The sequence below is a fragment of the Arvicola amphibius genome, chromosome 12 (genome assembly GCF_903992535.2).
Source record: "Arvicola amphibius chromosome 12, mArvAmp1.2, whole genome shotgun sequence".
In the NCBI taxonomy this organism is placed as follows: Eukaryota; Metazoa; Chordata; class Mammalia; order Rodentia; family Cricetidae; genus Arvicola; species Arvicola amphibius.
Genome location: NC_052058.2, coordinates 21,380,898 through 21,394,485, shown reverse-complemented (window position 1 = coordinate 21,394,485; position 13,588 = coordinate 21,380,898). Strand labels below are relative to the sequence as shown.

The 13,588-nt window shown below is 48.0% G+C and overlaps 1 protein-coding gene across 1 annotated transcript in view; it reads left to right on the top strand.

Moving 5' to 3' along the window:
* The window catches only part of Cfap45 (cilia and flagella associated protein 45), a 34,840-nt gene that overhangs the window by 18,930 nt on the left and 2,322 nt on the right, over positions 1-13,588 (top strand). Inside the window, exons 6-12 of the mRNA XM_042054004.1 lie at positions 1,760-1,904; positions 2,246-2,416; positions 3,523-3,701; positions 5,014-5,143; positions 9,302-9,448; positions 10,450-10,563; positions 11,156-11,349. Coding sequence (XP_041909938.1) covers positions 1,760-1,904; positions 2,246-2,416; positions 3,523-3,701; positions 5,014-5,143; positions 9,302-9,448; positions 10,450-10,563; positions 11,156-11,349 — 1,080 coding nt within the window. The remainder of the gene's footprint in view (positions 1-1,759; positions 1,905-2,245; positions 2,417-3,522; positions 3,702-5,013; positions 5,144-9,301; positions 9,449-10,449; positions 10,564-11,155; positions 11,350-13,588) is intronic.

Sequence of the window (13,588 nt, the reverse complement as noted above, 5' to 3'; positions counted from 1 at the left end):
ACTTAAAATCTCTTCCTTCCTTAAAGTCCTCTATTTCCATGATCACAGGCATGAATGTATGCACGCACGCACGTTTACATGTGAAAGAGAAAAGAACCATGATGTCCCTGTTTTGTTTGAGAGTTCCTTCTCCTTCTTGGCCTTCCTCTTTTCCCTTTCGTGGTTACCAGTACACTGCCCTTCACTTCAAAGTTTCTCCTCCTTTTCTTAGGATGAGCTTTGGGCTCTAAAAGTAACTGGTAGAGGGGGGCAATGCTTCTTGGTCTTCAGCAGTACCGGTGGTGAAGGGAAGTGAACCAGATGAGTCACTTCCTTCTGCCTCCATCAGGAATCCAAAGCAAAGGGAAACTGACCAGATGTCTAATTAGCACTCAGGTCTCCTTCCCAGACTGCGTGGCTATCAGAGGAAATTCACAGGGCCTCTCCAGGTTCCTCTGGGATTACATCAGTCTTACTGCCTGTCTGGAGCAGCGCCACTGGACTCCTCCTAAGTGCCAGGAGCCGGTGCTGTGTTTGGTAGTTTAGCACTGTGTTTAATGCTTCACACTCTCTACCCATTCCTACCTCTCTGGCTCCATTGCTGAGTGATGAATGACGTAAGTTCCCAGAATTTGAAGCCCTTGACTCATGGCTTAAGCTGAGGAGACACAGCTGGATCCCAGTGAAGGAGCTGGGTTTGACTACAGCCTTTGTTTGCCTGAGACTGGCCAGCCTGAGCATCTGATAGCCTGATGTGGGCAGTAGCCTTCAGAGGGCTGGTGCTGCTTCTTGGAGTGGTCTCTCTGCAGACACACTGGTGGTGTTTCCGGTCCACTGTCATAGATCCAGGTTGCTCTTGATCCCTTCACACCCTCGGTTGTTTGGGGCCACACCACTTGGTGCAGTGTAGGACCACTACACTAATCTAATTTGACTAATCTGTAAATCTACTTCTTGGACACCCCCCCACACACACTCGTTTTAATAGACAAGATTTCACGTCCCGCCTCACATCATCTGCGTCTTCTGGCCATGCACCTGTTAAATGACCTCGCCCAGAAGCAGCCTTATTCCCACCTCTCAGCTGCTCCCTCCCCCACCCTTGATGTATGTTATTTGTTTCTAATCATTATAATTAGCTATAGGTTTGTTGAATGCGTTTGGGTAGCTACAAGGAGAGTTCAAGAGACATGTCTCCAGCAGCTGTCGATCAGAGTTCTTAATTAATATTTAGGGTTCAAAGCTTCTATCTAGGCTGGATGGGCAGGAATATTTAGATTTCCCACCAGCATCCATTTCAACCTCGCTGAGCATTCCCTTATACTTTATGTATCGGGAATAATCTCTTTTCAAAGTTCAACTCAGCAGCTTTATTTTGAGTGCTAAGTACCAAACTCTGGGTCAGAAATTAAGGTTACCGATGTAGTTAGGATAAAGCTTCATCCTGAAGAAGCTTGAAACACACCCTGCACCATTGGTCCTGATGTGAGCAGTAAAATGGAGTCAGAATGTGGTGGGGTTCAGAGGGAAATGCTTGGCGGCAGCGTGGCCATACATAAACACAAGGAAGGGTCGTGGACAGTTACACAGAGAATGCAGCATATGAGACAGATCATAGAGAGAAAGATGTAATTTCTTTTGAATCTGCAGCATCACTTGCTTTTTACCTGAATCCCTTCACTCCAGTGGTCCATGAAGTTGCTGACTCTCCTCCCTCAGCATAGTATGGGGAGAGTTTGGAGCCTGCTCTCCTCCCTAACGCTGGTCGTTTCTGTGTCAGTGTTCCTACAGAGGACCCCTCTGGGGAATCCCTAATCATCAGCCCTGAGGAGTTTGAGCGGATCAAATGGGCATCCCAAGTCCTGACCAAAGAAGAATTGGAGGCCAAAGAGCAGGCCTTCAAGAAGGAGAAGGAAGCCATCTTGGTAACTTACCTTCATAGCCTTGTGCTTGGTGGAGGGGTGGCAGGATAGGAAAGTATAGGGGGGAGGCCAGCTTCTTGTCCCAGAGGGGATAATCGCAGTTGAGACATGCTAAAATAAGGTGTGCATGTGCATTTAAATGAGAAATGTTGGGCAAGGAAGACTGGAAGGAAACCCCTGAGATACGGGAGGGCTATGTGGGCCACTGGGAGAAGGAGCAAAGCCGGGCTGTGAAACCTCTCAGCTGCGATACAGTGATGGACTGAGGCGAATCTTCCCAGGTTACCTGTGGCAGACAAGTTCACAGGGCATAACCCCCGCCAATGCAGGCTGGTGTCCCTTAGGAAGCAGTGACAATCCGCAAGAAGATCATGAAGCAGAAAGAAATGGCCGGGAGCAACAACAAGAAGCTGAGTGACCTGGAGGAGGTGGCCAGGGAGCGGGCCCAGAACCTTCTGCAGAGAGCCAGCAAGCTTCGCATGGAGCAGGAGGAGGAGCTTAAGGACATGAGCAAGGTGGATCTCCTCCTTTCATCTGAGGACTCACTGCCACTCCCTCTCTGCTCCTCTTCACAGGCTGGACTCGGCCGGGGAGGGACGGCTGTGGGCGGGGCTGGCAGGAGGAGGAGGACTGACCTGCTTGCTGGGTGACTAGAGCAAGTCACTTGCCCTCCCAGAGCCTCATTGAGTCCATGTGTAAAATAGCGACGGCAACACTATTTAGCAGAATCATTGACAGTATTAAATAAGCCAAGATGTAGAACAGCCTTTGTGAGCTGGGGTTGATAAGGATCTCGCTTTTACTTTTATTCTGGTAGTTCAAGTCTGGCCCCGAAGGTGGTGCAGACAATAGGATTCTTTTTGAAGTGCCCAGAGTGCTTCTTTTAGCAGAAGGCATAAAGATCGGGGGCTCATTTGCAATTCTATTCTGTAATTCATTTGTGCCTGGTTCCCTTATTGACCAAAAGAAAAAATGTCGACTCCCCAACCCCTTCAACTCTGATTTCCATCTCTTAGCTATTAAATCTTCTCTACTCATACCTGCTTTTATTTTCCCAAAACTCTTACATTCTGGGTCTTAATGATGACACCGTGGTTTTCATTTCTTTTATGTCGTGTTGGGTTCTTCTTGATCAAAAAAAAAAAAAAAAAAAAACCAAAAACCAAAACAAAAACCAAAACCTAGTGGTTTGATTTCTGCTTGAAGATCTTGACTCCCCTAAGCATAACATGGTGTTCCTGGGTCCCTGCAAAGGAAATACCAAAGTTTCATGGAGACTTTGTGTGTGTTTATGTAGGTGAATATCATAATCTTCATCGTATTTCGGAAGGCTGATCCATCACCTCTCAAACTCTACAATACTGAGTGATGCTGTCTCTCCTTGAATAAATCTTAGTGCCTAATAAGATTCCGATAAATATTTGAGCTATACTGTGTTAAGAAGTGAGTGAAAAAAATGATCTTTTTCTCTGAACTTGTGATGGACCCTGCCCATCTCCAGCACGTTCAGTAGCATTCTGCTCCCATTTCTGCCCCCTTAGATTTCCACACACCCATAATGCCTCCTTCCTTAACCTTACCCACAGGGCCTAGTGCCACAAACTTTTCCCTCACTCCCTAGATTATTCTGAATGCCAAGTGCCACGCAATCCGGGATGCCCAGATCCTGGAGAAGCAGCAGATACGAAAGGAACTGGAAGAGGAGGAGAAGCGGTTGGATCAGATGATGGAAGAAGACCGGCAGAAATCCCTCCAAAGGCAGAAGGATCGGGAAAAGAAGAGGAAGGAGGAAAGAATACGGTAGGTGAAGATGTGGGTTTGGCAGTTCCCCTTCCTAAGTCCTTCCCGTGTATCTTCAGGTCCAGGTAGCCCACCCAGCAAAGGGAAGAACTGAGAGGTGGTGGTGAGGCTCCAATGTCTCTCATCCCATACGGAATGCTACAGGGAATCACACAACCTGGAAAGCTTGGCGCACGCCTTTAATCCCAGCACTCGGGAGGCAGAGGCAGGCGGATCTCTGTGAGTTCGAGACCAGCCTGGTCTACAGGAGCTAGTTCCAGGACAGGCTCCAAAGGCACAGAGAAACCCTGTCTCGAAAAACCAAAAAAAAAAAAAAAAAAAAAAAAAAAAAAAAGCTTGTTTACAGGATTGTAATGGGTGCTTCTCTGTAGACTCCAATTCAGTGTCTGTTCTTAGTGCTTCCTGTCATCCAGTCTGCATTCCCCTCCCAATATCTACAAAGTCTTTATAAGCGGACCTAGTGAAGGGAATGCTCTGCTTTGTTAGGCAGCTCTAGTGTCCTGACCTGATCTCACACCGATTGATCTCACATCCTCTTTCCAGGCAACTCCTTCTGCCCCTCCTTACGTCATCTGCCATATGAAGCATTCAGCATCTGAATATGAGTTGAACATTTCTCCTTGATTCATTTCTTTGCCTTGTCTTCTCCCATTCCTGTAGCCTTTACTCAGGCCATAGGCTCTAGATGATACACTTACAGCACCCTGGGATCACTTGGCAGGAAGCACTGATTGTAGATGGAGTAGCCCTGTATTTATTGTTGAAAGGAGGGGCTTTGCTGAGCGGAGCTCAGGGTTCAGCCCTGTCTATCAGCAGCTGAGAGTCTTCAGTGTAAGTATGTACACAAAACGACAGTGGGCAGAGTAGGCACGAGAGTTGGGAGATAACAGAGGAGAGGCACTAAAGGAATTGGAGATCCTGGGCTTTGAAAATCTACAATGCACTGTGAAGCTGGGGAGGGAAGCTGTCTTCCCACATCATTAGAAGACTTGGGGGGAAGCTGCGTTCCAGAAGCTTGTTAAATGCGAGAAGGGAGAGATGGGTTAAGATGTAGGGTAACTCCTAGGCAGGCAGATAAAGAAGAGGAATATCAGGTAGGGATTGGAAGTAGAATTGGAACTAGATCACAGCAAACCGAGGGCTTCTGGCCCTGGACACTCAAGGGAAGGACTTTAGTGCAGAAAGCGTCTGTGTGCCAAAGGGACACTTGTCCATGATGCCCGTGAGACCTCCCGTCCACTGTGTGGGTAGAAGTGGGGGTGGAGACTTGGACTCTTGATTTCAGAGTCACTCCGGCCCTGCTTTCTCCCAGGGGAAAACGGCACATTGTGGAACAGATGAAAAAGAACGAAGAGGAGCGATCGCTGCTTGCAGAGCACCGTGAACAGGAGAAGGAGCAGATGCTGGCCTATATGGAGCGGCTCCAGGAGGAGGATTTGCAGGTACCAGGCTACCAGGCCATACTGAGTTTCTCCACCGGCAGGAGAGCCCTCCGAGATTCTGGGGCTCAAGGCATGGAGTGCTTTTCTTCTGACGGGGCACACGTTCATTTCACAACACCATCACCATAAGCTTCTTAATTGCTGTCTGAAACATTTGTTTGGCCATGGCATCATGCTGGGGATGAGCTGTGATTTGGATAAATATTGTCCTTGCCTCCCAGGGACTTGGGGTCTGAGACTGGCATATCAATGTGAACAGACGCATAAAGGAAATATATGGTTGCATGCTTTGCACAAGTAAACATCGGAATGTTTTACAATCCGTCCCTCGGTTACTGAGGGAAGTTATACACCCCACAGATGAACAGTAGCTCAGTTTAGCTTAGTTTCCTGCTCCCCGCTGTTGTCTCTCATTCGAAGTACACAATATCCCATTGTTACTAATCGTGTTGTGAAGCCAAACCTTTTATCCGTATTAGCTTCGATAAAATTAGTAGGACCATTGAATGAGAAAACATAACCAAAAACAAAATAACACAAAATGCCCGATGACACACCTATGTGAACCTTATAAAGTTTAAGATGGTCTTTTATTTGCCTTATCTGGTCTGTTGCAATACATGAGACGTGTAACAAAGACATATGCACATATGTCTGTAGGTGCACACGCCTTTGCATGTGATAGACACGTGTGTGCACGTGTGCCTGTGGGAAGCCCCAAGTTGATGTCAGGAATCGTCTTCCACCACTTTTCCGCCTGCTTCATGGAGGCTGCTTGCAGTCAAGCCTGGTCATGCTAGCCAGTTTGCTCTGGGGAGCTTTTCTGTGTCTTCTCAGGCTAAAATTGCAAGCGGACCACCGCACCCACCCAGCATTTGCAAGATTTCCGGGGGTCTAAACGCCAGTCTTCATGGTCCTCATGCTTGTGTGGCAAGCACGTTAGCCACCGAGCCATCTTGCTAGCCCTGGAGAAAGCATTTGAGAACACACACATTAATGTTTGATTAGTTCCTTGATAATTTTGTACCATGGGTTTTGATCACATTCATCCCTTTGCCCATTTTTTTTTTGAAAACTTTACACACAGTCAACAGTGGAAAGAATTGTAACCATATCCACAAGCACTTCACTTTGGTTTAATGATTGACCTATTGCCTTAATATTTGGCTAAACTACTTTTAGCTCTAGACATCTTGACACTTTGCTGTTAAGTACTTCGCCCCGCATCTATGAAGGACAAGGGCCCACTTACGTAGCCTCCGTCAAAAGCTCCTCCAAAGACCCCATAGAATTAACCTATATTCAATTTTCTTTAATTGGCACAGAAATGTATTTTTCTTTTTCCAAACCAGCTTCTAAATAAGCCTTGCAGGCTGCATTTGGTTAAACCTTTTTAGTCTGTTTTGATCTAGAAGCATCCCCCTATTTGTTGATACATTTGTTTCTTTAGTATATTTTTATTTTTAACTGCACATAGTAATTGTGCGTGTTTGTGGTCTACAGTGTGACAGGTCTATATGTAGGATGTGTAATGGTCAGGGTGATGCAAATGTCTGCCACCTCAGACAGTCAACATTTCTTTGTGTTGGGAACACTCAGAGTATTTTCTATTAGTATTTTCAAATGTGCAATTGATTATTGTTGACTATAATTATCCTGCTGTGCTATAGAACACCAGCAATTATTCCTCCTATCCAACAGCATTCTTGTACCTGATTCTTTTTTCCATGGTGCCATTTAATTCATGGAACACATGGTCTTTTATTTTTGTGTCCCCCACCCCATGTGTATGGATGATTGAGTTGTCATCAACGAGGAGGACACTGGGTGTTGGTGAGGGACTGGGGACCATTAAGAGTACGATCAGCAGGTTCTCAGAACACCTCCAGTATAAGGACTGCTGTGAAGAGTAAGTTGCAGATCTCTGGGGGAGAAGATGGGGCTTTAACCTCATGAACCTCTTCTTGTAAAGGAGACCAAGAAGGTAGATGCACCCAGCTAGGATACTGGCTCAGGGAAGAAGTGTGGGAAAGAGTCAAAAAAGAGAGGTATGGAGAGTTATGGGGAAAATATGCAGGGAATGAGATGGGAAGCAAAGACTTCAGCTAGATCGTGGTGGGCTGGGAATTGGTGGGCTCGCTGGGAAGTCCCAGCCCTCAGTGAGTCAACCCATTACACTGATGTGTCACTGTCCTTTGGATGTCCTTCCACAAGACACTCCCAACTCTCCAGGAAGTATTAGTAGGCAAGTTTAGAGTAGAATCCTGCCCCTCACCAGCCCTAGAGCTGCCTGTCAGCACCCCGGGGAGCAGGCCAGCTCTTCTCGCTCTGTTAGCAAGATGGAGAAGAATCAAGGGACTTTTCCTGGGTTTCTTTGAAGGGCCTCGAAGACAAGAAACAGGGAAAGTCCCTTCGGTTCCTTGGAAGTCAAATGAGCCAACAGAAACAGCAAACCAGAGAGTAAATACACAGGCAATGAAGCAAATAAATACATGATTATATAAATGCCCTAGATCAGCAGCGACAGCTTATTTAGCTATGAGGATCAGTGTGAATAATGCCTGGACAACCAATGGGAGTCCTGAAATGGGTGAGAAAAAGATAGAAAGGAAGAAATGGAGAAGGGGGTGGAGGGGCAGAAGGGAAAAGCCATGTGAGGGAAGGAAGAAGGAGAGAGTGTAAGAGTCAGGAGAGAGTGAGCCTGCAACCTGCAGAGCTGCTGTGGGGACCTAGTTAGGAAGCTTCCTGGAATAGGGGAGCGGTAAATTGGCTAGCTGCTGAACTGGCAGAGAGCAGCCCTAGGGGAGGCTGAGGGCAGCAAGGCCTTGGCCGAGTGGATCAGGCTGAAGCTAGGTTGCAGAGAAGCTGCAAGGCTTTGGGGAGGTACCGCTTTTGAAGAAATGGAGCCCGGAGCAGCTTGGGAAGCTGAGCAAGTGGGTGGGAAGACGTCTGAAGCAGAGCCCGAGATCCCTTGGCGGTGAAGGGCAGCCAGACACACAAGATTCCAGTGCCTCTGCCCACGACTCAGGAATATGCTGGGTGTGGTGGCCCACGCCTTTAACACCAGCACTCCTGAGGCAAAGGCACCTGATCTCTGTGAGTTCGAGGCCAGCCTGGTCTATGGCAGTTCTATGCCAGCTAGGGTTATGGTAGTGGGACCCTTCTACATAGTAGGGTTTAAGCCAGTTACAAAAAACCATGTACCTGGCTTAAAAAATACCTGAGAATGGTGGCTTGGGGTGGGACAAAAAATATAGACTTTCTCTTTTAGAAAAGATTTTGACAGTCCAGTTGGCGCTCTGCCTTCCAGGGCTCTGTATCTAAGCCTCCCCTCATCACATACTACTTGCTTTGGTCTTTGTTTAGTTATAGTTTGTTGGGTATCTGCTGTCTTCCTCACAGTGGGCTATACGCCATTGGGGGAGGGAGGGGAATGACACAAGATCCCTGTCTCTAGCACGGACAGAATGAAAGGGAGGCAATCACTTTCCAAAGGTGTGGCACCAGCCTCAAGTGTAGAAAACTTAGAGAGAACGGAAAGCCGAAACAGTCCAGCAAGATTTCCAGAGAGGGTAGAAATGCCAATTTTGGCATAGAATCTGTACCAGCTGTCTGTGTGGCCTTGGGGAAACCACTTAAATGCTGGACCTTAGGTTTTCATCTGTGAAAGCCTCCGTGACCCACCCGCCCCCCCCTTCCTGCCTTTCAGGACTTGGGAAATAGTCTCTGTTAATGCCTAATGAGTAGTAACGACTCAATCTGATTGACGTTTATTTTTTAATCATCACTACTGAATGAGATCTCGAATTTGAGTTTCTATAGGAGAAGGAAATTGAAAGTCGGAGGGTGGTAGCTCATGAGGTCGCAGGGGTAGACGTTAGCATGGCAAGAGGGAGAGAATTTCAAGAGCCTCTGTTTCCAGAACGTGTAGAGAGATAACAGTGTCAGGGGCCACCACCTAGTTGAGTTGGATGAAGATTGCAAAGAGGCGATTTGATACCAAAGTTGCTTACTGATCATCCCTGAAAGACAGCTTTACTCCGGGCTGGGGATGGCAGCTGGACTGCCTCCTGCCTCCGTGTCTCTCTGCACCCACACGCCAGCAGCTTTCTGTCTTTACCGTCTTCTACTCTGAGGCTGTCTTCCTTCCGCTGGCAGGAACTGGAGCGGAGGCATCAGGAGAAGCTGAAGATGCAAGCGGAAATCAAACGGATCAACGATGAAAACCAGAGACAGAAAGCAGAGCGGCTGGCACAGGAGAAGCTGGCAGACCAGATGGTGATGGAATTCACCAAGAAGAAGATGGTAGGGACTTGGCGTCTGAGTCTGGGACCTGTGTCTAGGAGTGACGTGTCCACAACAGACCTGAGCAATAATGGGACTCTAGCTGAAGGCAGTTGTGTCTTCATTCTAAAGTACATAGTCCTGGCTTCTTTTCTTCTTCATCGTGGCCAGATAATTTATTCAATAAGACTGTATAGCTTCAGAGACCACCCCTTCCTCCAAACCAGGATGACATTATTTTCATTAATACCTTCATTTAAAAGTTGGGATCAGGGTCACATGCAGTAAAAGGAAACAAAAACGATCGACGAAAGTGGAGTTTCTGTGAATTCCTCGACGTCTGAATACCCTAGAAATCAAGAGCAGCTTCTCCATACACTTTTTTGGGGGGTAAAAACTCTCATATAGGACATCTGGTATTGGGTATTAAAAACAGCCGTCATCCAGGAAGCAATGTCTGTAGATAAGCTATGGATGGATAGAGCTCCCCAGTGTGTGGAGTCATCCTGGGACAAATTTCTTTCACAGAGGCGATAAAAGGAACAAGTTTGGATGGTTCACTCTTGAGGTATCTGCTAAGCACTGTGGGATTGCCCAAAGCTTGGTTGGTGGTTTCCCCAGGGACTAATGAGACAACCTCCACCTGCTGTGTTTTACAAGGCTGGCAGGGAACCACAGGTGTTACTTGGCTCCCTGGCCTTGGGACTTTAAATTATCTTCAGAGCGAGGGGAGCAGTACAAAAACCTGGTTCAAGGTTCCTGCATTTGCTATCGGTCTCAGTCTCTGGAGATGCTGCCTGGGCTCTCTAGCAAAAGGCCTGAGAAAGACTCCTTTTACAAATGCTAGCTGTGCTATGTTTGTGCACTGCTAAGATGGGGGGGGGGCGGCCCGTCTCAGACAGAGCGAGGAAGTGGTAGGGGAGATGCTGGAAGGGATGATTGCTGTGGAGAACGTTTCTCTGGGCAAAGCTGCAGGCCTGTGGATTCTCCCGAGGGCTGCAGTATTATTTTCTTGCTGGCAGGCTCGAGAGGCAGAGTTTGAGGCTGAGCAGGAAAGACTCCGGAGGGAGAAAGAGAAGGAGATTGCCCGCCTGAGGGCCATGCAGGAGAAGGCCCAGGATTACCGAGCAGAGCAGGTATCCACTTCCTCTTTCTCCTGACTTTCCTTTGTCCCTCCCACTCCTGTTGCCATTCCTCGACAGCCGGCAAAGTGGCCTCCAAATCTAACCGCAGACAAATGTCATTTAATGATGGGATGCACTCTGACAAAATCCATCTGAGAAGGAAGGGTGGGCCTGTCCCCATTGTCCGTGGTGGCAGCGGGAGAGCAGAAGTATGCACTTAGGTTCTGGAGAAAGTTTTTGACTGCTACACAAAGAAGAATTTTCAGCTTTAACTGACTAATGAAGCGGAGGAAAATGTGGCATCTCTACCATTAGTATTTTTTTTTAAAATTAGGAGCAATTGTAGGTGTGCTTGGTGGTGCCTGAGGAACAGGGAAAGAATAAAGTTGAGAGAGGCAGGGCAAGGTGACCCCCCTCAGGACATATTCTGACCCCAAAGATCTGTGTCAGGATTCCATTTCTTCTTTTGACAATGACTTGCTGAGAGAGAAATCCATGGTGCTTCACGAAGCAGACTGGAGTCTGTAATCGGTGGCTCTGTCTCCTTCTTTTGTACCCTCATCGTACCTTCCCCTCTCCCATGCCCCTCGGCCTGCTTTCTCAGGATGCCTTGCGGGCCAAGCGCAACCAGGAGGTTGCAGATCGAGAATGGCGCCAAAAGGAAAAGGAAAACGCGCAGAAGAAGATGGAGACCGAGGAAAAGCTGCGCAAAAGCCGGCTGGAGCAGGTGGCTTTCAAGGAACACACGTTGGCCGTTCAGGTGCAGCGGGACCGAGATGAGTTCGAGAGGATCCTTCGGTAGGAGGGCCCCGCAGAACCCTGGCTTCTTTCTGCTGCGTTGATAGAGCTGTGGCAAGGAGAACAGAGTGTGCTCAGGGGATTGTGTGTGTGTTGGATGGAAGGGCCCTTTCTGCCATGTTAACCGGCAAAGGTACATCCATCTTGATCATGTTGCCGCAATCATTCTGACTAGATGGATGGCTGAAATATTTCAAAGTCATTCGAGCCAGACATTTTATGATTAGAGAATTGGAAAATAGCATCTGGAAGTGTTTAAGGAACTAAGGGCTATTTATCCTGTATCAGTAAAGATGTAAACAAAGGTATACATCTGGTCTGTTCCACCTCCATCTAGATCCCACATTCCCCGGCAACTAGGGAAACTGCAGTAGGAGAAGCCCAGGGAGACAGAGGGTGGCTCCAGTCCCTAAGGTTTGTGTCGCTGGAGCCGAATTCCGAGGGAGTCTTTGCCACTGACTTGACTCATAGCTGTTAAGCAACATGTGTTCAAGACTCTGTCTGGGTATCATCAAGCTCATTATGAGTGAACCCTGTTCTTGCTTGTGCCATAGGAAGGCTTTCAGAGATTCCTGGTTGGGTGGACCTCGTCTACAGTCACCTCCCTGGTGCCTGGCAGCTCTTACCTTTACTTTTGGTTGATGATTTGGACACATACAGGAAAGCCCAGGACTTACACCGCTCACTCTTCTGAGACTCCCTCAGAGCGGCAGGCGTCCTTCTCTATTGTCTTCTCCCAGTCAGATCTTCACCGCCAGATTCAGTGCCAGACCCAATCTGACTGGGAACAACTTTCTTTTTGCTTTGTTTCAACCTCTGTAGAATAAGCTTTAAAAAAAATGAGGAAACAAACCAAATAAAATTAGCATTTGGAGAATGAAATCATAGAAGTTATGAGCAAAGGAAGCAAGGCTGATCAGCACTCTGGCATCTTGATGTCTGGTCCCTGGGTCCCTCCTCTTGAACTGTCTCAGTCAGGAGCAAGCCAGGCCAGACTTCCCGCACCCCTGCTGGAGGCAGAGCAGCTCTGTAGAACCTCTCTTCCTCCAGAACCAGATTCCTGGACTTGCACAGGTCCTTGCCCCTGCTTGTTCCCCCTGGCTGTGACACCTTTTGGCGCTTCTGCTTTTCCTGCCCCTGGGGTTGTGCTGTGGTCACTGGACACCTGGTAATGGAGACAGCCTCCCAAATCCCCCACAGAGCCTGCCCTTGGGCTCCAGATTGTCTTCCAGATGTCTCCCCTCTCCTCTCTGCCTCTATGCCCTTGGACAGCTGTGTGCCTTTGGCAAGCACTAATAAATATTAATGGGATGAATTCCAAGTCCTAATTTTGCTGCTGACCCACTTGCTTCTGTTTTGCTGTTTGCCTGGAGCATATACACTAGCCAGCTATTAAACTCGTCCGGTCCTTTGGAGAAGTCCAACTTCACCTGCCGCCCTAGCTTAGCATCCAGACCTAGTGTCTCCAAACCATGTGACTTCCATGACAGCCGTCTTCACTTCCAGAGTGTCTCTGCAACAGTCAGCAATCCATATTTTCTTACTTCAAAAGCATGACCTCCAGGACGGCCTACATATGGACTTCCTGCTTCTGGGTAGAAGGTCTTGAACTTTTAGGCTGTATGACTGAGCAAAGAGAGCTAAGTCAGGACCTTCCAGAACCATGGTCATTAGGGTTTGCACCCTAACAGGTTGTGGTTTAAACACTCTGAGCAAGTAGCTTTGAAATCTCGTAGGTGATCCTAACATGCCATCAGTATCCACGGCTGTCGCCCTCACCCTGTGCCATGACCAGAATGATAGCTACTTTTCTTAGTGTCACAACAACATATCCAGTGGAGGCAATGCGAGGAAGGGTTTATTTTGGTTCATGGTTTGAGGGGGTGCAGTCCTTCATAGCAGGGGAGTCAAGGGGACTGGTCACATAGCATCCATAGTCAAGGAGTGGACAAAAAGCCAGGCGGTGGTGGCGCAAGCCTTTGGTCCCGGTACTCAGGAGGCAGAGGCAGGTGGATCTCTGTGAGTTTGAGGCCAGCCTGGTCTACAGATTATGTTCCAGGACAGCCAAGGATAGACAGAGAAACCCTGTCTCAGAAAACAAACAAGGGGAAGGGGACAGACAGCGAAGAATGCTCGTGCTCAGTTCCTTTTCTCCACTAAACTTTTTAGTCTAGGACCCCAGTCCACAGGATGGTGCCGCCTAAATTCAGGGGGTGCATCTTTCCCTCTCAGTCAAACC